Below are 26,878 nucleotides of genomic sequence, written 5' to 3'. Positions count from 1 at the left end.
AAGCGTTTGAAATGTGAATCCTCAGAAGAATATTTACAGTACCATGAACTTCCAAAAAAAAAAGAAAAATATTAAATAATAATAATTTATAGATATTAGAAATGATTGGAGAAGAAAGGACTCTGTTGAAAACCATTAAGAAAAAAATCACCTACCTTGGTCACATGCTAAGGCATGAATCCCTACAAAAAACACTTTCAGAAGGAATAATAAAGGAAAAAGAAGAGGAAGACAAAGGACAGACTGAATGGAAAATATTAAGGATAATTTCCACCTTTTTTTCTTATTATTACTTGACACCTCCAGGGAGTCCAAAGACTCACCAAGGAAGGATACCTACTCTACAACTCTGTCTCCACCACTCAATCCACCAACTATAGCGAACCTCAAATACCATTATCATTTACACCAACGTCATCTACCGCCCACCACCATCAATACCAGTATTTTTACAGACACTCACAAACATCCATGCCTATATCTGGATTCGAACCTGCAGCCTTTTGGCTGGAGAGCAGATACACTAACCACTCGGCCAACCAGGCAGGCATATGAAGAAGGTAAGAGAGAGAAGCACAAAACCTTACATGGTGGAAGCTCATGTTAGTCAACCTTCTGGAAAGAGATGACACCTGACAAAACAAACAGCAAGCGTTGTAAAAATGCAACTACTTATTTATCAAATAGAGCATATGCCAGGAAGGTCAAGGGCTGAACTCTTTTAGGGCTAGTATTGTGCTAGAATATTTCTTGATGTCTGCTTATTTTTATGTTTAGATAATTTCCACTCGGTGTTATCCGTTTAAGGACTATCTAAAGTGTAATTTTTTGTCCATTTTGTGTTAGGAATGTGTTTATTGGCATAAATTTTTGTTCCTTTTTGTTATTTTTGGAAATGCACTTTTTATTTAAAGTCTTCATTTTAAAACCCTAGTAAGTTTTGCTGTAAAATTACCGCGAGTGATGATAAAATCCAAAATTCATACCTTCTTGTTACATGGAATATAATAAAATATATTTACATTCATTTTTGTTTAAAAGAGGTTATTTTTTTTTCTTGTAACAGATTAAATAAAATTAATAAATAATTTTATTAATAATAAAACTCATTGATTCGATTTTTTTATTGTGTTTGCTTCCATGATTTCGTTATTGCGAAATGAAAGGTAGAACATGCCTCAGTAACTTGCTCACGTTTTATAATACATTATCATCACGAATCATGGGCTCACCGCCCGTTGATGTCTGATGCCTGTTTCACTATCTTCTTCCACCTTTCTTTGTCCAGTGCACAGTGTCGCAGTTTTTGTACACCCATTCCACACCAGTCTTTTATATCGCCTATCCATTCTCTGTATGGTCTACCTCTTCTGTTTAAACCATCCAAAATACCAAACATAAATGTCTTTATCTTCCGGTCTAGACTCATTCTACAGATGTGTCCAAATAATTGCAGCTTCCGTTTTATAATCTTCTGCATTAGATTCTGTTTTGGTTGCATCTTCTGATAGAGCTCTTCATTGGTGATTTTCTGTACCCATCCTATTCTTAGAATCTTCCCGTAACAAGTTCTTTCAAATGAAAATTCTTTTTCTTGATTCCTTATTTATTACCCACGTTTCAGATCCATACAGTACACCGCTGAAGATGCATGTTTCCAATACTCTTGGTTTTGTTTGCAGACTGATCGCTTTACTTTTCCAGATGTTATCCATGGCCTTCAGATTTGTTATTCCCTTTGCAATCCTGATCTTTATTTCTTTTTTACAGTCCAAGTCATATGTCAGTTTACTTCCCAAATATGTGAATTGTTCTACATTTTCTATATCAGTTCCATTCACTTGTATCTTTTGTTTCATGTTCTTCTCACCAAATACCATTGTCTTTGTTTAGTCAAAGTTCATAACAAGTCCAAATCTCTTCCCTTCCTCATTTAACAGTTTCAGTGTTTTTTGTAGTTCACTTTCGTCTTCTTCAATAATAACAATGTCATCTGCAAATCTCAGATTGTTAATTCTCATTCCATGTACAGATATTCCTTTGGCATCTTCTTTCATTTTATCCATTGCTCTTTCTAAATGTGCGATGAAAATGCTTGGTGATATTGGGTCTCCCTGTCTAGTACCTCTGCTTGTTTTAAACCATTTCCCCAAATCATCACCTATTCTAACTGCTGCAACTGCATTCTGGTAAACATCTTTTAATATAGCTATTAGTTTTTTATCAATTCCATAGGATTCCAGAACTGCTAATGTCACTTTCTGGTCAATACTGTCAAATGCTTTCTGAAAGTCAACAAAGCAAGTGTATATGTTTTTGTTTTTTTTTTCTCCTAGCTTTCTCTGCTATTAACCTCATTGTCAAAATCTGTTGAATTGTAGTTCTATCCTTCCTAAATCCTGCTTGCTCGTCTGCAAGGTATGCTTTCAATTGTGTTCTCAATCTTTCTGTCAATATGATCATCATCACTTTACCAAGGTGACTTATCAAGGCAATTGTTCTATAATTTTTACATTCTAGCTTATTTCCTTTCTTGTATAATGTTACTAATATTGATTTCACCCACTCCTCTGGCATTTTCCCTTCTTTCCATACCATATTGCATAGTTGGTGCATTTCTGTAACCATACTTTCACCACCATATTTAATCATTTCTCCAGTAATGTTATCGTTACCAGGACTCTTGTTGTGTTTTAGCTGTCCTATTGCTTTTTCTACCTCTCCTCTTAAAATGTCCATATCATGCTCATTACCTGGTGGTGATATCTGCTTCAATGCTATCTGAATCTAGTTTTTCTTCATATAACTCACTACAGTATCTTGTCCACCGCTGTACAATTTTTTCTTTATTCATCAATACTTTGCCCTTTTCATCTTTAATTGTGGTCTGTTTTGGTTGCCACTTTCTATTAATGGTTCTTATCATTTTGTATACCTCCCTTGTTTTATGCTCTCCATAGTTATATTGTTGCATTGGGCTTCTAACCATTTCATTTTATCCATTCTGACTGCTTTTTTCACCTCATTACACTTTCTTCTATATTGCTATTCTATTTGTTCTGATGTATCCCTTCTTATCTTCAACATTCTTTTCTTTTGTACTAACTTCAGTGTTTCTTGTGTAATCCATTTCTTCTTGATCTTCTCTTCTTCTGATACTGTTTCTTCAACTGCATCTTCTATCGCCTTCATTACTCTTTTCATTCTTAAATTTGAGTTTTTTTCTTTCTCCACACTTTTAAGTTTCTCTGCCAACACTGTTCTGTACCTTCTTCCTATTTCTGCTTCACTTATTTGTGCTATATCTCTTCTATTTTGATGTTGGGGTTTATATTTCTTTTTCAGTTTCATCTTGATGTTTGCAATCACTAAACTATGGTCCGAGTCTATATCCACTCCTTGAAAAGTTCGACATTGCTGTACTGATGTTATCCATCTTCTTTTAATCATAATCATATCAGTCATGTTTTTGGTTTTCTCATCATTTGACTGCCACGTCCATTTTCTACACTCCTTTTGTTGGAATCTTGTGTTACAGATCATCATCTCGTGGTCCACAGCAAATTCTAACAATTTTTCACCTCGTTCATTTCTTTCTCCGAAACCATATTTTCCCATGACTTTTTCCCAACCTTCATTATCTATTCCAACTTTGGCATTCCAATCTCCTTCAATAATTAGCACATCTTGCTTTGGTATTGTTTCTATTGTCTCTGTCAGATCTTTGTAGAATAAGTCAATATCCTCATCTGTGCTGTCAGATCTGGGTGAATATATCTGGACTATTGATATGTTGAATGGCTTTGCCTAAAATCTTGTTACTATGATTCGTTCATTTACTGGTTTGTAGCCTAACAGTGCCTCTCGAGCTCTTTTGCTGAGAAGGAAACCAACTCCTGCTTCGTGCATGGTGTCATGTCCTGACCATATTACTTCACATCCATTGATCTCTCCAGATGATGTCCATCTCATCTCTGCCAATCCTAGTATATCCCACCGATATCTCTTCATTTCCTCATGAAGTAGTTCTAATTTTCCTGACATCCAGAGTGTCCGCACATTCCATGTTCCTACTGATTACAGTTCTGTTAGTTTCAGTTTCTGTTTCCTTTCAGTATCCCACTTTTCGTTCCAACCCTGATCGCTCGATTGGTATCGCGGGCCTTTTATAATACAGCGATAGCTTAATTGGATAAGAGTAATTGGTGTGATACTGCTGGACTTTGTAGGGCCTTTGACAAGGATACCAATGGAATTCTAATAATTAAACTGCAGCACATGGGGATGGATATAGGGTTGGTGAGAACAGAGTCCAAAAGAAGGCCTGTGATTAGTGGTGTGCTGCAAGGTTCTGTTCTTGGACCACTGCCATTTAATTTGTTCATTAATGATACAGGAAAGGATCTGAGAGGAACTGCTCAGTTTTTTGCTGATGATGCAAAGTTGTGTAAAGCAATAGTGAATACATGATGACAAAATTTTGCAGGATGATTTGGATAGATTGGCAGACTGGCTGAGGAGAATGGATGTCAGTTTAATGTGGCAAAGTGTAAGGTTATGCATTTTGGGGTGAAAAGATTATCAGCAATATACCACATTGGTAGAACCACACTCCAGGAAATTGACAGAGCTACAGACTTTGGAGTATTATTTATTATACTTTTTATTTTGGTAACTGCACACTCAACCAGCAACATGTCTACCCTAATGAACTTTGAAGTTATTTACACTACCTGCATTAACGATATACTCTGGCAATGCATTCATTCACTACTCTCCCCATTGTAATATATGTAAATACATTTTTATTAATTTGAATATAATATTCCAAAAATATGAGAAGGAATTAAACTATGCCTTATTATTATTTAACCTCCATGAAGTCAGAAGACTCGTTGCAGGAGGCTAATCTCACACACTACAGTACATTATCATAACTAGTCTTGAAAACATTTAACATTCCATTTACCACCTACTTAATTCATTCCATGCATTTATCACTCACCATGCAAAAAAAAAAAAAAAAAATCACTTCTTACAGTTATGTGAGTAAGGAAGTATAGTTATGATTACCTCTCATTTTCCTATTATCCTATGCATTATCTCCCCTAATATCTGTCTAATAGGCTTCTCTCACCAACATGTCTCAATCCTATCATTTCCTTGAAATCATGCCTCTGCAGTCTCTCTCTTTATTTCATTATAACACAGATATGCAGGTGACCAGAAAGTGCATCTCTGCCCTCAAATCTTGAACTTTATTATTATTTACGGCCTCCATGCAGTCAGAAAACTGATGCCAAACTAAGTAGTAGGGCCAATCAATTTGAAGTAGATTTTTGCTAACTTTATTTTCAAGATGTCACATTACATATTTGTATTGTTATTACTGAAAAAATGAAAGATGTAAATATAAATCATCACTTAAAAACTACAAGTATTTTATTTAGCACAGTTAATACTTTTTCTTTAATTGAGGTCATGAAGTCTTTGCATCTCAGTTCCTTTTAAATTATTGATATGCATTAACATAATAATTGCGTACATTTATCAATCAGTTGGCTATTACAAAAAAAAAATAATAATAACAAAAAATGTGATTAAAAAAAAAGTAAATAAAATATAATTTTACTGGGGAGGGGTTCAGGGTGAGCAGGGAGACATTTGCATGAGAAGTGTGGATGCTGGATGCCAAAGTAATTTATATTATACCATTACATGCCTACAGGAAGAATGATCCAAAATTCCCATTGATTGCTATCGTATGCTTGTGGAAAGTATGTCCCATAGAATGCTGCAATCATTACATTGAAAAGAGGTCCTATATTTTATTAAGGTGGGTGTTATGGCTGTTTGTTCCTCACATTGTGGTGTCCATGTCCATGACCTCTTTCCAAGCAGTGTATGCATATATATATATATATATATATAAGCATAAATTCATAGCGACTTTCAAACTATCCTTGAAATTCTTAGGAACATGTTTAATTCTCTTAGTACTCCCATTTGGGCCTAGAGTCTACAAAATCACATGCACCCGTTGCATTTCCACATCAGCAAAATAGAAAGAACTTATAATCAGACAAGAGGAACACAGAAAAACATAACAGATACCTACATCTTAGGAAATCAGGTTCACCTGACAATGATAATGATCCCAACTAACACTGACATTGATTCCAGTTATACGATTCAATTAGCAAGGAACATAGTTTTTATGCTGTGCCAAATTTTGGTAAGATAGAAAGTTTACAGAGGCTTGTGAAGCTGTTATCAGTTATCCCAACCTAGATAAAAATGATGGCGTTGAAATCTAAAATATTTAGTGTACTGCTATCTGGCCTAAACCTGTTCTGCTGATCCATAAATCACAAGATTCCAGCCACCAAAATTCCATTAGTTTCCATGATTCACAGTATTGAAATATAGCATTAGGAGATGAATCATCAGAAATTATGTTATTTTTTGACATGGTTACAGTCTCCAAGACCTCAAGTATGCATTGAAAATGGGACATTGTATGGGGGACAACATAGTTTTGTGAAGGGTAGATCATGCCTCAGTAACTTGCTCACATTTTATAACACAGTGACGGCTGAACTGGATAAGGGTAATGGGTTTACAGTGATTCTACTGGACCTTGCCAAGGCCTTTAACAGGATACCGTACAGAACTCTAATCAGTAAACTGGAGCAGATGGGGATGGATATAGGATTGGTGAGATGGATAGGAGGGTGGTTGATGGAGATATCAGAGAGTAGTTTATTCAGGAGTAGAGTCCATAAGATGGCTTGTGACTAGTGGTGTGCCACAGGGTTCTGTTCTTGGAACACTACTTTTTAATTTGTTCATCAATGATATAGGAAAGGATCTGAGAGGAAGTGCTCACTTGTTTGCTGATGATGCAAAGTTGGGTAGAGCAGTTGTGAGTGCACAGGATGTCAAAATTTTGCAGGATGATTTGGATAGTTTGGAGGACTGGGCTAGGGAAAATGGATGTCAATTTAATGTGGCAAAGTGTAAGGTTATGCATTTTGGAGTGAAAAGATTAGCAGCAGCATATCACATTGGTGGAACTGTACTCCAGGAGATTGATGAGGCCAGGAATTTGGGGTGTTGCTGGATAGGGAATTGAAGTTTAGGGGGCACATTGCAAAAGTGGCTAAATCAGCTCATCAAATCACTTGGTTTCTGAAAAATACTTTAACAAGCAGATACAAACAGGTTATTGTTCCTCTGTATCGAGCCTTGATAAGACCCATCTAGACTACTTTGCCCAGATATGGACGCCAGGGTTTCTTCTTGATGGGGAGGAGGTGGAGAGGATCCAGAGACGAGTGACCAAGATGATAGCAGGTCTGTGGAATGAACCTTATGAGAACAGGTTGAAGATTTGTGGGTTGCAAAAATTGGTCGATAGGCGGAAAAGGGGTGATATGATTGAGACATTCAAACTACTGAAGAGTTTCTATAAGATTAATCCAGAAGATATTTTTGAGAACAGGACCGGTGGTGGGAGGACTAGGGGCCATACATGGAAGCTGGACTAGAATGTGGTTAGCAGGGGTGTTAGAGCTAGGTTTTTTACTCGGAGAGTGGTGAATGAGTGGAATAAGTTGCCAGAGTCTGTTGTGGGTGCCATGACTGTAAATGAGTTCAAGGCAAAGTATGATAGATACTGTGTGAATGTCGAATAGTTGTTCTTGACATGATGTTAGGGCCTCCCTCGATGTGTCTGTCGACTCCTTGGAGTTGCCCGTAATAATAATAATAATTATTATTATTCTTCACAAAGTTCTGAAATGTGCCATCTGAAGAATGAACTATTTTCAGCTCTGTACTTACTTGAATTACCATGTCAGTTTACATTTCAGTTGGACAAATTCAGGACTTGAATCAAGCAGAATTTCCAATGGGCTTCACCACCATCACTCCTAAATTTATCAGAAATACAGTGAGAGTCCTACCCAATGAAATTTCACTAGAATAGATGTTCTTCAAATTGATTGACTTCTTAACTGGCCATCTCAGGTGCTATCACATTTACATGATTCTAACTTATTCTAACTTTAGTTATCTTGTGTCAGAGCATTAAGTTATTCTCATTATTATTATTATTCAGGCCTCCATGGAGTCAAAAGACTCATCGAGGGAGGTCCCTCCTAGGAAACACAAAGTCTATCATTCCACTCCTTAAACGCATTGACCGTTCTCGCTCTCACCACTCCATCAGGAGTGGTGAGAGTGAGTGGTGGAGTGGTTATTATTATTTCACTTCCATGGTGTCAAAAGACTCATTGTGGGAGGTCCACATTCTCACACAAAAACATCATTGAACCATACCTTAAACTTATCCACAGTTTCTACACTCACCACAACTTCAGGTAACACATTCCACTCACCAACCACTCTCCTTGCAAAGAATCTGCTTCTCACACTATCCTTATATAGCTTCCAGGGATAACTTTTTGTTCTATGCTTGTCTCCCTCTACTCTATGAAAAATTTTCTGCAACTTAATCTGGTAACAATGCCTTATTAACTGATATGCTTCAATCATATTCTCTTTCTTTCTTCTGGACCATCTCTAAGATATCCTTGTCCCATTGGAAACACAATCAGATCTATGCACAAGTAGTCTATATCAGTGGTTAAATCAGCCGGCACCCTCCAGATCCTGGTCCTAACTTTTTTATGCACTAGTCTTGGACCTGGAACATTTTTCTGTTTTGTGACTTTTCTCCCTTTACGGTAATTATGCCTACATTATTGTGTTATTATTCAACAATTGTTCACGGTTTTGAATGTGTATATAAAGTCGATATCAACAGTCTCTTGATTACAAACGCATGATGAAAGTAACAGGGAGGTTTGGAGCGTCCTGTAATGCATTATCTTGCAGCGATTGACAAGCAAATATTATTGCAGTGTAGTGTAGTGGAATTTTGATACACCTATAGTGATATTTTGTCTTTTCTGGTTGGCAACAGTCAGTTACCAACAATAGAACAGCAGATTAGCAGTTCATCAGGGCTCGTGATTGTGAGAAGCACAAAGAAAATCGTGTAATATTTTTGTGTTTATGTAGGCCTAATATTTCAGCCATGGATAAGTACATTGGTATACCTTCTTTAAATGGAAAAATAGCTCAGATGACAGTGATAATACAAAACAGTTTGTGTGTAGTTTCTGAAGAGAAAGAACTCCGTAACGAATCCACAGAAACACAGGATTTCCATCAGTTGCAATGCGATAATATTAATACGTTGAATGAAAGGAAAGATTTGCTGACTTGCTGGACACTTGACCAGTGGATAGCATTCAAAGGTAAATGCAATTGGTTATTTGCATTTACTCAAGCATTTATGTAAGGATGGAGGTTTGGGATGTATAACATGTGCAGAGGTAAAAACCCTAGGCACAAGTTCTTCATATCAGGGTATTCACTTAGCATCAGAGTGGATGAATGGATTAATACGTATTAAAGGGGAAGGGTCTAAACAATGCCAACAAAAGCAACTCAGAAAGAAAATTTATGAATATCAGTATCAATAAGACAATAATTGTTCAATGTTTCTACAGTCTAAATAAGTTAAATTAGAAATTTACTAAGGAATTTCAGTTATTTCATCAGTATTGTATTTCCATTTTTTTTTCTTTTCTGCATTTACGTAACAAGCTGAATAGGCCTACTGTTTTTTCATTGCTCACATAAGCTAATGTTATCTTAAATTGAATTATCTTTTAATATGTTAGAAGTATTATATTAATTTGTAATTTTGTATTTGTATATTTGTATTTAACGTTTCTGGTAGTATGGAAGAGAAGGCCTGATGGCTTTAACTCCACCAGAATAAATAAATAAATAAAATTAAAAAAATGTTGCAACATTCTAGCAATAGCCTCACATTTATGATCCTTACTTTAAGGGCCCCGAAACTTATTCATTTGGAATTTAACCACTGGTCTCTATCAGTGGTGCACTCAGGATTTAATCTTGGGGGGAGCGAGGCCGAGCACTCAAGATTTAATCTTGGAGGAGATCCGAGTTGAGTAGACGATTTGAGAATACACACTCGCATTGCATGTGACCTATGACTGAGCATCTGCAGTGATCGCCAATACATGATACCTGTGATCTCCTCTGGCCTAGCTCGGGCAAACAAAATAGTGCTTAGTCTGCCTGAGCACTACTTTCGCCTTGCGTTCAAAGCGGCCTTGATTCCCGAGCGCTATAGGGTATTCCCACCTTATGTGACTGCTAATTCATAAGTAGTATAGAAATAGAAGACACGACACAACATAAATAAAAAAATGAATTTTAATTAGGAAATGATTTTTGGAAAATTTTCTAGTGTTTTTTTCCTTTTTCTTTTTTTGGGGAGCAGGGCCCCTTGGCTCCCTCTGGGTGTGCCACTGGTCTATATACTGCCTGATCAAGGCCTTATTGTGATGTTCTCACAATTTAGCAGTGTGATCCCTAAATTTGAAGTCTCTGCCCACCATCACTAGATCTCTCAGTTTTTGCACCTCCTAAAGAATATCCCCATTAATTACACTGGACAACATGCAATTGCCTCTGAAATGAAAATAGCAATATCGCTTACTAATATCGATGTGCTGAACACGAAAATGAAAATAAAATCTGTTGATTGGCCCTTGTTTAGGAGAGACTCAGTCTGCTGTATTTCAATCTCCTGATTGCAACATATTGCATTAGCCAATCATTCACAACACCCCTAGGAGGTATTGCATCATTGGCTGATGCAATGCAATTGAGTCATGACATCACTGACATAAGATGATGCAATCATTAGTATAAAGTGAAGTTTTGGGTGAGCAAGTGTTTGTGTGACTTCTTGTGCTACACTCCCATTTACTTGACAAACCTTGACATATAAAGATAAGGAAGTTATTTTGCCTCTTTACAAGGCCTTGATAAGACCTCACTTGCACTATTATGCACAGGTATAGCCTCATGGTTTACTTGGTGATTCTGATACAGTTGAGAGTGCAAAGGAGAGCATAAAAAATGATATCAGGATTGTGGAATACTGATTATGAAGACATATTTGTATGCTGCAGACACCAGCAAACTGGAGAAAGAGGGGGTGATATGATTGAGACTTACAAACTTCCGAAAGGATTATACAGAATTTCAGTAGATGTATGTTTTTTGTGGAGAATGGGGAAAAGACGTGAGGGCATCCATGAAAGTTGAGAATGAATGCTGTCAAGAAGGGGAGTTAGGGCTAGATTTTTCTGTCAAGTAGGGCATGATTGGAAGAATGGATTGCCATCAGATGTTGTGTGTGTGTGTGCAAGTAGTGTGAATAAATTCAAGAACAGGTATGACAGCTGGCGCAAATAGTATGGCCTCTCTCATTTAGTTTCCGACTTCCTGGAGGTACTTCTTATTAATAATCCATCCATCTTCAAGGCCCACCTTTCTTAATTGGATTGTGGGGGGCAGCAGCTGCAAGAGGGACTTCCAATGGTCACGATCCTCCACCACCAAGCTCAAATGTTCTGGTGGGACTCCCAGATGTTTCAACCCAAGGTTTTGGAAATAATCTATCCAGCGAGTCCTTGGCCTTCCCCTCTATCTTGGCAAAGAGGGCCTGCCGGGGGAGCCTCTCTTGTGGCATTCTGACTGGGTGCCCGTACCATCGTAACTGTGATCTCTCAACACAGAGAAGCAGTGATTGAGTATTGAGGGTTTCCCCGAGTTGCAGAGCTTCTGACTCTGTTGAGTCTTGTCAACCCCATAACCTCTCGAAGGAACCTCATTTCAGTTGCTTGGATTCGTGTCCACATTCTTTTGGTCATTAATAATAATAGTAATATTTTTTTTAAAATTAAAGTTATGATTACATGTTGTGATTACATATTTAGATTACATTTGATTACATATGATATATACATACATACATATGAGAGTTGTTCGATAAGTCCGTGCAAAAATGAAGAAAACGTAATTTTTTTTGGACAAAACATTTTTTATTTTTCAACATAGTCTCCTTTGAGGTCTATACACTTAGTCCAACGATGCTCGAGTTTTTTGATCCTGTCCATGTAGTATGATTTGTCCAACTCATCAAAATAGGTAGTTGTTTCAGCAATCACCTCAACTTTTGATGAAAATCTCTTTCCTACCAACCATTTTTTCATGTTTGGAAACATATAGTAGTCTGAGGGAGCCAAATCTGGAGAGTAGAGGGGATGCAAAAGGACTTTGTAGCGTAAATTGAACAATTTTGCAGTCACAATTGCAGAAGAGTGAGCAGGTGCGTTGTTGTGGTGAAAAAGAATCTTCTTTTTCACCAAGTGTGGTAGTTTTTCCTTTATTTCATTATTTAAATGATCCAGAAGAGATGCATAATACACTCCGGTAATTGTTTTGCCCTTTTCCAAGAAGTTTATGAAGATTATGCCACAAGCATCCCAGAAGATGATGGCCATAACCTTTCCTGCTGAAGGAACAGTTTTCGCTTTCTTTGGTGAAGATTCCCCGCTTGCAACCCATTGTTTTGACTGTTCCTTGGGCTCAGGCTGGTAGTGATGAATCCATGTTTCGTCCACTGTTACAAAATGATACAAAAATTCCTCTGGATTCCATTGAAACAGCTTCAAGCTGACCTTGCAACAGTTCCCATGTTGATGCTTTTAATCCGATGTGAGCAAACGTGACACCCATCTTGCGGATAGTTTTCTCACATGTAAATGTTCATGTAAAATATTATGTGCTCTGTCATTTGAGATGCCCACAGCCTTAGCAGTTTCATGCACCTTCACTCCTCTATCATCCATCACCATATCATGGATTTTTTCAATAATTTCTAGAGTACTGACCTCAACAGGGCGTCCAGAATTATCAGCGTCACTTGTGCTCATATGGCCACTTCGAAAGTTACTGAACCACTTATAAACCTTCTGATTGAAGGTGCAGACTCACCATAATGTTCATCAAGCTTAGCTTTGGTTTCCTGAGCCATTTTGCCTTTCAAAAATAATGTTTAATCACTACACGCGATTCTTTCTCTTCCATTTTTTCACAAATCACGGTACTTTATCAAATCAAATGAATGCCAAACACAGAGTAGTAGATCTATCTGACTGAAACTTAGTGTGTGATCCTCCAACAGTTGCCAGCAACTAAAAATAACCTCGATATGTACTTGTGGCACCATCTCTCCGACTTTGCACTGACTTATCAAACAGCCCTCATACAAACATGCATTATGTTACATTACATATATTCGATTACATGTGATACATATGCTAATTACATTTTTTTTTTAAATTCAGTCCTTTTTTATTATTAAAATTATGATTACATATTGTGATTACTTATTTACAACACATATGATTACATATTTACAACACATATAGTTCTGGGTTTTTTTGTAACAATGAAATTCATATAAATTTTCCTCTTTTTTTTTTTTCTGTATAATGTATTAATAATAGTTACTGTAGTTGGTAATTTTTAGTTGCAGTTGAATAATGTTACATTTTTACAGCTCATTTATACAATAACAATACAATATACAATGAGTTATATATATTTACAATTTTTGATTTAATGAATTTAAGTGCTGTAACTACAGCAGTATTTAAGTGCCGTAACTACATGATTAAATTGAAAAATACGTAAACAACCACAATCATTTGGCTATTTAAATGTATAATTTTTTGTGCTAGTTTTGTTTGTTAAGTATTGTTTATCTTAATAGTGTTAATATTTTAAAGACATTATAAGATCAAAAATGAAAGGAAGCACAGAAGAAGAAAAACCACTAGGAGTGTACAGAAGTCATGATCCATTGAAAAATTTTAAAATCAGGTAAATCTAGTGTTTTTTATTTTATTTTTGTGCTACATTAGCGGAAATAACTGGTTTTGATATAGCAGCTATTATAGTGAAATCTCACTTTGTAAATTGGTGAAAAGTTGTACAAGATAGGGAGTTGCAATGAATAATGTTTGCTTTTATATTTGACAATAAATTGTATTGTTTTTATCCTTTACTCAAGCATGTGCAAACAACTGTTTGCACATAGAGTAACATCACTAAGCTCCTTGAATATGTAAGCAGATGACTACACATCAGATACCTTAGCATTCCTTAATGCATAGCATAATTCCTATACTTTTCTGTAGGATGTATATTTATGTATAATGTAGGATGTATCTGATATGTATATTTGTGTCTGCATTTTATATCTGTAGACATGAATGTGTGATATAGCAATTTTTTTTTGCTGTGTGAGAAAGTAAACTTCTAGAATTTATTTTCTAGTTGTTATCCTGTATCCAAGTGTGTGCAAACAAAACTTTAAGAGTATTTTCATGACTAGGCTACTTGCATATAGAGACATTTAATTTCAAATTGCTCTATATCCTATGCTGCAGAGCACACTTCCTTTCAGACATGCTGTCATACATCATGGTAAGGGTCACTGCCTAGACCTTAATCAATCAGCTGAGTGAATGTGGACTGCAGAGTTTGGTAGATTGAAAAAGGAGAGGTAATATGATTGAGACTTTTAAACTGCTGAGAGGTAGTTACGGGGTTGATACTGGGGAGTTCTTTCGCCTGGTGGAAAAGGGGGAAGGAGCAAGGACAAGGAGCCATCCCTGTAAGTTATGAAAGGAAGCTGTGAGCAAGAGGGTGAGAAGTGGTTTCTTTGTATGGAGGGTGGTTGAACTGTGGAATGCATTTCCTGATAGAGTGGTGAAAGTATGAACGGTCAGTGAGTGGTATGATAGACTTTGCGTTCTAGGAAGGCCCTCCCACAATGAGTCTTTTGACTCTATGGAGGCCTGAATCATCATCATCATCATAATAATAATAATTGAAGTCTCCATTAGAAGGGGAGGGGGTAGACCTGTGGAGATATTGAGAACTAAGTCAATAAGATATATTTCTATATATGTCTAGTTCAATATGGACATGGTACCTACTTATTGGATCTGAATAAAGGTTGAAACCAATCTGGATAGTGACCCTTCCCATGATGCATGGAAGTATACACACCTGAAAGAACTTTTGGTTGATGAGTAAAGAAATCAACAGAGTTGATAGGTATCAGTGTGAATATTCCAAGGGTAAACTACTGCATGTTTTGTAAATTTCAAAATTTCTAGTGGACCTACTTATTTCAGCATTGATACCATAATTTTTTTTCCGTTTTTACCTTGCTTACTGTGCCTATTTGGGGCATGCTGGTCATTAAATATGTCAGTTTTGTTGATTTTCATTGATTTTTTTTCATAATGGAATATGATTAAGAAGAGAATAGGATATGCATGCTCATTTTTATTTTTAGAAAGCATTCTAAAATCAGGCACACTGTTAAGTAACCAGCCAATTGTAACACAGTACTAATCTAAAATGTATAAGCAACAGATGTAGGTAATTGTCTTATTTCATGCCCACTGTTGGTATATGCAGAATTTGAACCATTAAGAATGGATACAAATCCTTGGGAAGTTGAGAAACAAGTATTACAGATTTTTCCCCCTAAATTATGTAATTTCTTTGCATTCATTTCAAAATCATAACCCAAATGTCTTATGATTATTGTCAGTTGAAATTGCATCATAAGAAATTGATGATAACTGAGGAAACATACAAAATATGTTTTCTTGGTTACCTGTTTATTGCTTGTGTTCATGAGTCATATGATAAAAATGAATGCATTTTTTCTTATGTCTCATGGACTAATAAACATAATGTACATGTATAAGTAGTTAACATATTTGTTTTAACACAGAGTAAATATCAGTCATATTATTAATAGAAGCCTATGAATTGACCAAGTCCAGGATTGAACATGTGACTTCACTCAAGATAACACCTGACTAGTGAGATATTTGCTGAACTGGTTAGCCAGCACAAAATTTTTCAAGCCATGATTATGGGATGCTTATGATGTGAAGTTTACAGCTATACAATTATTATTATATAGGTATCTCTATGGAGTTAGAAGCCTCATTGCAGGAGATCCATTATTCACACACTACCTATCACACCTCTCCTTAAACTTATTCACTTAGAAATCATTCACAAATACCTCTGGCAATCCATTCTACCCATTCACCACCCTCCAAGCAAAAAATTTATTCCTAATACTCTTGCTAATCACATTCTTATACAATTTCCATGGGCAATCCCTTGTTCTCTTCCTTCCTGCCATATACTGAAAAAAAGTCTTCAGTGTCAATCCTATAAAACCCTACCATCAATATATTCTCTCTATCACAGAGTTGTTCATCAAGAACCACATAATCTGATATTCCGTTTCAGCTACCTTTGCAATATGCTCTTTAAATTTTTAAATCCCTGTCCACAGGGCTGTTGATGTGCAGTATGTATCCTCTCACAGTCAAGTCATCCCAACCTTTCAGTGGTATAGACTGTTTCCAAAAAATGGGGATCTGGCAAGCATTGCCACCACCAATGCATATCTTTCCTAGATGGAGGCAATGCCAACTAAACCTCTAGGTTGTAGATGTCTTTCATTGCCCAGTGAAATACCACCACTTTGCTTATTAGAGACCTGAAGTGGCTGCAGCTATGTTTGGTCGCTAGAGCAAAGGTTCCAGTTCCCCCCCCCCCCCCCCATTCTTCCCACATGCAGTGAGAGTGATACCCTCAATGACATACCAATCTCATTGTAGGGGGCCTGGATCCTCTCCCATTCAAAGGTACAGCAGTAAAACGGTTCCCCAGGCTGGCTGCTTGTTAGTACATGGGACCGAACCAGGTAGTAACAAACCTGGAGGCTTCCCGATCAGCTGGCGACAAATCCTGTAACCCATGTATTTTGCCTTTTCGTGATTGGAGGGAGACAAAATAATTGTGGCTGCAGGGGGGGGGGGGGGGGACTATCAAGCCTACATATGGACAAGAGACTGATTCCCCTCTATGGGAGTGGTATGTTTGTGAGTCTGTCATCTCTCACTGCGTGCCCCACTTCCTTTTTATCTCTTCTTCACCAAACACAATGAACCACAACCAAAAGAAATGCCAAAGACTGCAAATCCTTGAATCCCCACTGTTTTGATCTACTTTGACTCAGAATTTCTCTTCCAAACCAACCTGCCTTTTTCATATGCTCCCTCTATTGCTTTCCAAACTCCATCAACCACTCTGACTTCTCCAACTTTCTTTCTCTAAAGCTCGACTTTCTGCAGTCTAAATATCCTAATAGTAAGGTCATTCTTCTTCTTGGAGACTTCAATGTCCACAACTCATTGGCTCTACTTCTTCAGTTTCACCAATCAAGTTGGCAGGGATACTGAGGTGTTTGCCATCAGCAATGACCTATCTCAGATCATCAGTCTTCCTATCAGACAATCCCCTCCAATTTGCCAACACGCTTGACCTCTTCCTAACAAACTTCCCTTCCAGGTATACTGTGGTTGTTGGTCCTCCTCTTGGAAACTCAGACCACAACCTCATGCAAATCTCTTTTGCCACAGAACAACCATTACCCACCAGTTCACAGTTTTGTGTCCTTCGGCACTACAAGGGAGCCAACTGGGAGGACCTCCATGACTTCTATTCCTCTTTCCCATAATCCGACTACCACTTCAGTTCTTCTGATCCAAACACCTGCTCCGACCAAATAACAGAAATCATGCTCATAGGAATGAAAGCTTTCATCCCTTATTCTGCTCCCAATTCTCAGCCACCATCCAAGCCTTGATTCTCAAAAAGTGTGCCAATGCTGTTAAAAAAAAAAAGAACTCTCTTTACCACAATTTGCTCAAGACCAAAACTTCAGCTGTCCTCTCTGCCTATACTGCAGTCCACAAAAGTTGCAAAAATTATCACCAAGTCAAAGTCAGACTTTAAAAGGGCCAAATGCTGCAACCTTACCTCCTACCCAAATGGCAGTTGCTGTTTCTGGTTCCTTGCCAAGACCATTGGGTGCAACTACTACTCACCTAGGTTTCCACCACTCTCGCATTCCAGTGTTAGTGTAGTCACCAAAAGACAAGGCCAATTTACTGGCATCACTCTTTACTTCCAATTCCTGCATTGATGACCTGGGCAAAGTTTCCTCCACTCCACAATCAAAAAGAAAAAAATAACCTGAACACAAACAAGGCATCTGGTCCTGTTGGTATCCCTATCTATAGTGTTAAAAATTTCTGTCCAGAACTATCACCTGTTGTGTAGCACCTCTTCAATCTATCCTATTCAACTGGCATCTACCCTACAACATGAAAACAGATCCACATTCAGTCCGTCCCAAAGAAAAGTGATAAAAGTCAACCATCGAACTACCATCCAATTGCTCTCACTTCTGTTCTTTCAAAAGGTCATCAACAACCAACTCTTGAACCACCTACAGGCATATCAACTAATCAGTGACCAGCAGTATGGATTCCATCATTTGTGATCTACAGCTGATGTTCTTGCTTTCACCACATACCTATGGACTCAGGCCATGGAGAAACTCACATAGTTGCCCTTGACATTTCAAAGGCATTCGATCAAATTTGCACAGGGGCCTACTTAACAGAGTGAGAAATGCAGACCATACGATGATCTGCCTTCCTCATTCTGCAAGTCATGGTGGGCAGTTTATTCTCCTCAGATTTCCCCGCCAATGCAGGGTTCTATTCTTTCACCAACTCTCTTCCTCCTGTATATAAATGACTTTCTCTCACAGACTTCCAATCCTATCCATAACTTTGCTAATGACAGTACACTCCATTCCTCCTTTACATTTGACAAACGTTGTAGCACTCAAGTATTAGAATCCTCAAGATATACAACCAGAGACTTGAACTCAGATCTTCTAGCTATATCCCAGTGGGGCAAGGTCAGCTTTGTAACCTTCAGTGCCACCAAATCTCAATTCTGCCTGAGAGATCAGACAGAACTGAAATTTGGAAACATGATAAACTGAGATATGCAAACATGATCAAATTTCTCTTCTTGGACTGACTTGCACCTCCGATCTTTCCTGGCACAACCATATTTCAACTATAGCTTTTGCAGCCACCAAAAAATTTGGTGTATTTTTTTGCACAAGACACTACTTCACATGACAGCTACTAACTCTATACAAAGCCCAAATCCACCCATCCATGGAATATTGCTCCCATATTTGTGGTATTGCACCAAAATCCTCTCTAAGATTGCTTGATTCTATCCAGAAGAGGGCAATCCGGCTAATTAATGATCCATTTCTCATAGACCCACTTCAATCCCTCTCTCATAAATGTTCAGTTTCTGCTTTGTGCCTCTTCTACAGATACTTTCATGGATAGTGCTGCTCTGCTGAATTATCCACTATTATTCTTCCACTCTCTTCCAAAATCATTAAAACAAGAGCCACCACTGCTAACCAACACCCCTTTTACAGTCCATCTTGAAACTCACCAAACCAACTTCACTTCCTTCTCTTTCATTCCATCAACTTCTGTCCTTTGGAGCAGTCTTTCCCATTCTGCCTTCCCCAAATATTTCAACCCTCAGCTGTTTTCAAGTAAAATGTGAACAGATTCCTCATTTCTTTTATTCCTCACACACACACACACACACACACACACACACACACACACACACACACACACACACACACACACACACACACACACACACACACACACAACACTGATGTGCTATAAGTCTTGTGGGCTTTTTTGTGTGGATCAGATATATACATATATAACTTATCAAAACAACTATTAATCCTTCTCTTTCATTCTGTCTACTTCTGTTTATTAGAACAGCCTTCTCCCCATACTGTTTTCCTCAAGAACTCTGACCTTGAATAGTCTTCCTTTCTCATCAATCACTTACCCACACATTGCACTGTTGTGTTATAGGTTTTTGCAGCCTTTCATGTATTGAGTGATAAAAAAAAAGTATACAAGAGACATTGTTAAATCAGAATCACCTTATGGGCCTGAAACCTGAGTCTCTAGTCTTCAATCGTTGATTGAAGATTTAAGACTACAGATGTCAGAAGAAAGCTAAGGTAGTGGATATATTATTATTAGCATATCATTAGTACTGATGCTATTATTAGCATTCAATAATGGGTAAGCATTACTAATTTGAGTTAATATGATTCCTTAAAGAATGGGAGAGGAAAGGTTTGGAAAAAAGTGCTTGATGGCAGGAAAATGACCCAGAAGATCAAGATATTGGTGGATTGATGCAGGCTTAAAATACTTAAATTAATTTGAAATACCAAAAGCACTCTGGTATTAATTTAAACTTAATTATGTATTATATACACCCTGTAAGAATACATATCAAGAACTGATATTTTATTTGTCTATTTTGCAGAATTAGACTTAGAAGAGCAACGTCGTCTGTTTTTCTTCTTGATGATGAAGACACAACCAGAAAAATTGGAGACACTGTTGCACTGTCTCAGCTGGCATCTGATATAGACCAAGAAGAGTATACATTTACATGGCAAGAAAAAGTTTTTAGTAAAGTTAGTAATTTTTGAAAAATTTTTGTTAATTGATAGTTTAAAATAAATTAAAGATGCCAAGAAATTATATTCTCGGTTTATGCAAGAATATAATTCCTCTTTGTTTGCTTACACTTTATCCAAGTGTAAGCAAACAAAGTTTGGGTGTGAAGTAATTTCATGACTGGGCTACTTGTATATAAGGCTAATTACATCAGTTGTCTTAGTATCTTATAATGCAAAGCACATATCCTTGCAGACATGTATAATGCTATACATTAAGGGAAGAGCCACTACCCAGGTTTCAACCGTTATTGAGGTCTTATCATTGGGAGCCAGACCGAGAGATGATATGATGTCAAGATTGAAGTAATGCAGAAGTCATATCTCCATATACAAGTAGGCAAAAGGTGTAACACCTTATTACTAAAATACTCTGGATTAGCGATAGATGTTAAAAGTTTTTTTTCACTTTGTTATACTATAAATTAAAGGTACCAAGAAATTCTAGTCTTGATTTCATCCTTTATCCAAGTGTAAGCAAACCAAATTTGCACATGAAGTAATTTCACGACTGGGCTACTTGTATATAGAGGCTAATGACTTCACATCAATTGCCTCAGTATCCCATAATGCAAGGCAATGCACATATCCTTAGGAACATGTATAATGCTTTTCATTATAGGAAGACCACTACCCAGACCAGATTCGACCTTTATTTGAGGTTTCATCAGTGGGAGCCAGACCCAGAAGTGATACCAAGGTTGAAGTAATGCAGAAGTCATATTTCTACATACAAGTAGTCAATGTGACTATATGCAATTTTTTTTGTGCATTATAGTATTTGCATGCATTTGTAATTGTAAGCAGACAAGCATATATGTAGTCATGTAGTACATCATGTATTTAATTCTGTTGTATTCTGATCCTGTTAGCCATTGCTTTGTAGTATATGACAGATCATGTGTTTTGTTTCATTTTTTTCTGAATCCACTGATGAAAAGTTTTTATTATTATTATTATTATTATTATTAAACAAGACCTCATGGAGTCAAAGACTCATCTAGGAGGTCCTTTTATCTCACACACATCTCATCATACCGCATCTTAAACACATTCAAACTCCTTGCAGACACCACACTCTCAGGCAAGGCATTCCAATCACTCACAACTCTGCACGAAAAAAACCTACCTCTCACTCCCCTACTCACACCCTCTTTATACAGTTTCCAGGGATGACCTCTGGTTCTCCCCTGATCTCCCACTATTCTCTGTAGAACTTCTCCACCATTGATCCTATAACAACCCCTTACCAACTTTTAGGTCTCTATCATATCTCTCCTCTTCCTTCTCTCCACTAGACTCTGCAAATTACATCATTTCAATCTTTCCTCATACTCGACATTCCAGAGATCAGAAACTACCTTAGTCAGTCACCTTTGGACCCTTTCCAACATCTCTTCATCCTTCTGAAAACCAGGTGACCAAATCTGGGCACAATAGTCCATGTGTGGCCCAATCAAAGCCTTATACAATGGAACAAGAATCTCCCTACTTCTACACGTCAGTGTCCTCTGCATCATTCCCAGAAGTCTTTGTGTTGTCTTCACAATTTTGGCGATGTGCCCTCTAAATTTTAGATCCTTATCCACTATCACCCCCAGATCTCTTATTTCCTCTACTTCCAACAATATATTCTCACCAAGCATAAATTCTGCATCCCATCTTTGTTTTCCAAATTTTAAAACCTTACATTTTGCAACATTGAACTCACATCCCCATTTGCTTGCCCAATCACTCAATTTATTCAAGTCTTCTTGCAAGGCCACAACATCTTCACTACTCTTTATGGTTCGTCCAAACTTGGCATCATCTGCAAACAACTGAATATCGCCATCCAAATCTTCGCCAATATCATTAATATACAAGTTAAATAGTAATGGCCCTAAAACAGATCCCTGAGGCACTCCACTAGTGACTTTCCTTTTCCTGGATATTGCACCCCCATACACAACTTGTTGATACCTATCAGATAGCCAGTCTCCAATCCAATGCACTAATCTAATATCCAACCCCATCTGCTCTAGTTTGACTGTCAACTTATCATGAGGTACTCTATCAAAAGCTTTTGCGAAATCCAAGTATATTACTGTGTATCCTTCTCCTCTGTCCAAGGAAGCAGTCACTTTATTGTAATAAATAAGTAGATTACTAAAACATGACCTCCCTTTAGCAAATCCATGCTGTCCATCAAAGATTATACCATTGTTGTCAACCCAACTCTGGATCCTAGTTCTCACAAGCTTCTCCAACAACTTAACCACAACACCTGACACGCAGATAGGCTTATAGTTTGATGCTTGAGTTCGATCACCTCCTTTATGAAGTGGCACAATCTTGCCCTCCTTCCACTCTTTAGGGACTTGACCAAGTGCAAGACTCGTATTAAAAAAATATGTCAAGGCAGGTGTCAACTCTCTGGCACATTCCTTCAGAATATGCGGTGATATATTATCAAGTCCCACAGCCTTATTTACATCTAGTTTACTCAACTCCCCAAACACCTCTTGCTCACTTACAGTCAGTCTCTCTTCCCCATCATCAACTGCTCTTAATTTCTCCATGAAGTCACATTCACAAGATTGAAAGATCTTTATGAACTGCTCATTAAGTATCTCCACCACACATTCTGCAACAGCTGTCTTTATACCATTTCCTCCAATCAATGTCATCCTTCCATAATCATTCTTTCTTTTGCTGGCTACATATCGAAAGAACTCCCTAGGATTCTTTTTAGCTTCATTAGCTAACTGCTGTTCATACCTCTCTTTAGCTACTCTCACCAACCAAGTCACCCTCCTTGCCTGGTCTTTGTAGACCTCATGAAATTGGTTACTTCCACTTCTCTTATGCTGCCTCCACAATGCCCTTTTTCTCTGTATTGCATGCTTAATCTCTTTATTCATCCAATATACAAGTAGGCAAAAGGTGTCACACCTTATTACTAAAATACTCTGGATTAGCGATAGATGTTAAAAGTTTTTTTCACTTTGTTATACTATAAATTAAAGGTACCAAGAAATTATATTCTTGATTTCATCCTTTATCCAAGTGTAAGCAAACCAAATTTGCACATGAAGTAATTTCACGACTGGGCTACTTGTATATAGAGGCTAATGACTTCACATCAAATTTTAAATCCACCTTATATTTTTAGTAACATGGACTGTCTAAAAGTAAAATTTCAGAATCCTTCTGTAGAGGCCAACATGGTAAGTCACAACTGGGCTTCCCATAAGCAGCATGGTAGTCTCACACCATGTGACAGACATCATCTGCCACTTAAAGACAAAATATCTATGCATCTTAGTTGGTTGGAGAGTAGAGACAATATCTACTTGGCTAGTTGGAGAGTAGAGACAATATCTACAATAATACTTAGATCTCTTCAGACTTCTCAATTAAAGCACTAGAAATTGACTCATCATAGTAATATGGTTATTATTATTGTTTTGAATTTAGTTAAACTTTAATCTTTAAAGGTACCTGTAGCATAACTATAGAACAATGAAAATAACACCATAATCACAGTAATAAACTTTAATAAAAAGCACAGATATTTCTTACTGAAAATAAGAGCCTCTGTAGCTCAGTCAGTATAGATGAAGCCCTCTGGTCAGAAAGACCTGTGTTTGATTTCTGTCTAAGACACGAGGAACCTTTATCTCGTCTCTTTCTACTAAAGGTGAATTAGCCGGTCTCATATGGAGGTAGGGTTTTTTTAAAAAAACCCTGGAAACTCTGGTTTTTTGTTCCTCAGAACAGGCAAACCGGTTCAGTGAACACACCTCTATAGTCCTAAAAAATTGTTCCCCAACACCAGACTGTGACAAGCCAGTTGGGATTTCCCACAATCACATAATTGTGGGAAACCTGCATCATGTGGGATAAAAATGCTATAAAGGGGAGAGAAGATATTTCTTACTAAAAATAACAATACATCATCAGTCTGTGGAAAATAAGCAATTCAAAGAACAGGAATACAAGGTAAATATGACAATTGATTTACCAATTAAGAACAGTTGTTGCATACTAGAAAAATAATATTGAAAAATAAAAAACAATTTTTGATATTTACATAAGATTAGAATCTCCCAAACTTTTGGGACAGAGAGAGAGACAATCATTCTGATTTACGTTATGCAAGTGTAAAAGTGCTTCGTGACTCTCTTTAAAAAGCAGTTCATTCCTTCTTTTATTAAATTCATTGCATTCTCTATATACAGGTTGAAAAGTAAGGGTGAAAATGAAAAGTAGGGGTAACTTTGTCTTACACTTTTCTTGATTTCTATAGTCACTTCATTTTCCTGTATTTGTATCTTTATTTTCTGGCTATCTCTGCAGTCTATTCCAATTTTCTTTATTATTTATATATATATATATATATATATATATATATACACACACACACACACACATACATATATATATAAATAAAAAAAAAGCAAATGTATGTAGCTTCATTTATTTCACTTCTTTGGTCTGTTGTTCTTATTGCTAGTATTATTTCTCTAGTTCTCTTTACCATTATGGAATCCAAACTGATCTTCATTTAAAGAACATTCAATTTTTGATTTCATTCTATACTTCACTGTATTTTGCATGATCTTTGAGGAATTTTAGTCTGTTGCATTCTTTTTCTTGAGTATTGTTACCATCAAACTGTTACAGAAATCAGATACTTACAGTCCCTCCTGATAAATTAGCCAATCACTTTAAATAAGGTTTCTTGTGTTGTCTCCCAGATTTTTTTAGAATTTCAGTAGGTATTTCATCTGTTCCTACAGTGTTCTAGTTAGGTAATTCATTAATCACTGTTTTAATTCCTTCTTCCAGTATCTGGAAGAAGGAATTAATTAAGAATTATTAAGAAATTAAGAAATTATTAAGAAATAGATTGAACAACAATGATATCTGTCTGTCAGCCATCCACTGATCTAAGTCAAGAGTTTATATTCCAATCCCATATTCTCCTGTTTATGCAACTACCTTTCATGTGGTATCCTATCAAATGCCTTAGCAAAATCCAACATTATCATAGCGTATCCATTCCCTTTTATTCAACTCAGCTATAATTGTTATAAAATATAAGCAAATTCTGGAAATAGTTTTCGATATTGAGACCACATGTTTATTAAACAATGAAAAATAAAAGAGTAAAAAACCTGACAAGTTTCGTTCATTGTAAGACTTACATCATCAGGTGTAATGGTGTATAAAAGTTGAACACAACAACCAAATTAAATAGTCAATTAGATGTCTTTTTTAACTTCATAACCTCTGCATCATCCCATGAAAAAACCTGGTGCTTATCAGATTCACTGTTCTTGTGGCATCTATTATGTAGGCCAGATGGGAAGGTCAGGAGAGATCCGCATGGCTGAACATATAAAAGACATCGAAAAAAGAAGGAAACAGAAATCAGGCTTAGCATTCCACACAACTACTACTGGCCATCAAGTACTCTGGCAACAGACAAACATGTCATATGTTGATAAGAACTATTTCACAAGAAAATCCCTACACAATGCAATAAAAATCAAGTTTTGATTTTACATCAAGTCTTTTATTAAAAATTTAACTGCCTCATACCTTGGATATAACACCTGTGAGCCACAGAACGTGACCACAACTAGCATTGTTCCAACAAGCATACAGTAACAAACGTATCATTATGTATTCAGGTTCTCAATTAATGAACAGTTATGAAGTTAAAAAAGACATCTAATTGACTATTTAATTTGGTTGTTGGGTTCAACGTTTATACACTATTACCCCTGATGATGTAGGTCTTATGACAAACGAAACTTGTTGGATTTTTTACTCTTTTATTTTTTATTGTTTAATCAACATGTGGTCTCAATATTGTTTAATCAATATGTGGTCTCGAAAACTATCTCCAGAACTGCTTATCCACAGAAATCTTCGCTTACGTGTAAGCAAATTGCTAAAATATAACCTTCCTTTAGTAAGCCCATGCTGTTCCTTGCAGAATATAGCTTGTTTGTCTACCCATTTCTGCATACGAGTTCTTATCAACTTCTCTAAAATTTTCACTACCACACCAGAGATACTGATAGGTCGGTACTTATACACTTCAGTTTTTGCTCCACCCATGTACAATGGAACTATTATACATTCCTGGAAGGTGTCATTCTTGAGCTGAGACTCAAGTTATACAAACTTTTGAAAAGCCTATCCAATTTGGCTGAACATTCCTATGGTAGAATGAGGTGAAGGAACAGTGACAAGGGGCATTCCTGGAAGTTGCAAAAGTAAGTAGTAAGTAAAAGTGTAAGAAGTAAGTTTTTTGCACGGAGAGTGGTAGGAGCATGGAATGCATTGTCTCTTCCATTTGTAAATCCA

The 26,878-nt window shown here is 36.9% G+C and overlaps 1 protein-coding gene across 4 annotated transcripts in view; it reads left to right on the top strand.

Moving 5' to 3' along the window:
* Positions 1-806: 806 nt before the first annotated feature.
* Positions 807-26,878, top strand: part of LOC150107791 (tectonic-like complex member MKS1) — a 289,973-nt gene continuing 263,901 nt past the window's right edge. For 2 of the 4 annotated variants that reach the window (XM_090391544.1, XM_090391542.1), the window contains exons 1-3: positions 807-933; positions 13,752-13,845; positions 20,320-20,473. In XM_090391544.1, the coding sequence (XP_090247670.1) occupies positions 13,769-13,845; positions 20,320-20,473 (231 nt within the window). In that variant the 5' untranslated portion in view covers positions 807-933; positions 13,752-13,768. Of the gene's footprint in view, positions 934-13,735; positions 13,846-20,319; positions 20,474-26,878 lie in introns of those variants that run through there. The other 2 variants (XM_090391543.1, XM_090391545.1) reach the window with 2 other exon arrangements.

Source organism: Typopeltis vanoorti, chromosome 4 (assembly GCF_054136105.1).
Source record: "Typopeltis vanoorti isolate ZY-2024b chromosome 4, IOZ_Tvanoo_1.0, whole genome shotgun sequence".
Taxonomy (NCBI): domain Eukaryota; kingdom Metazoa; phylum Arthropoda; class Arachnida; order Uropygi; family Thelyphonidae; genus Typopeltis; species Typopeltis vanoorti.
This window is presented reverse-complemented; position numbering and strand designations above follow the sequence as displayed.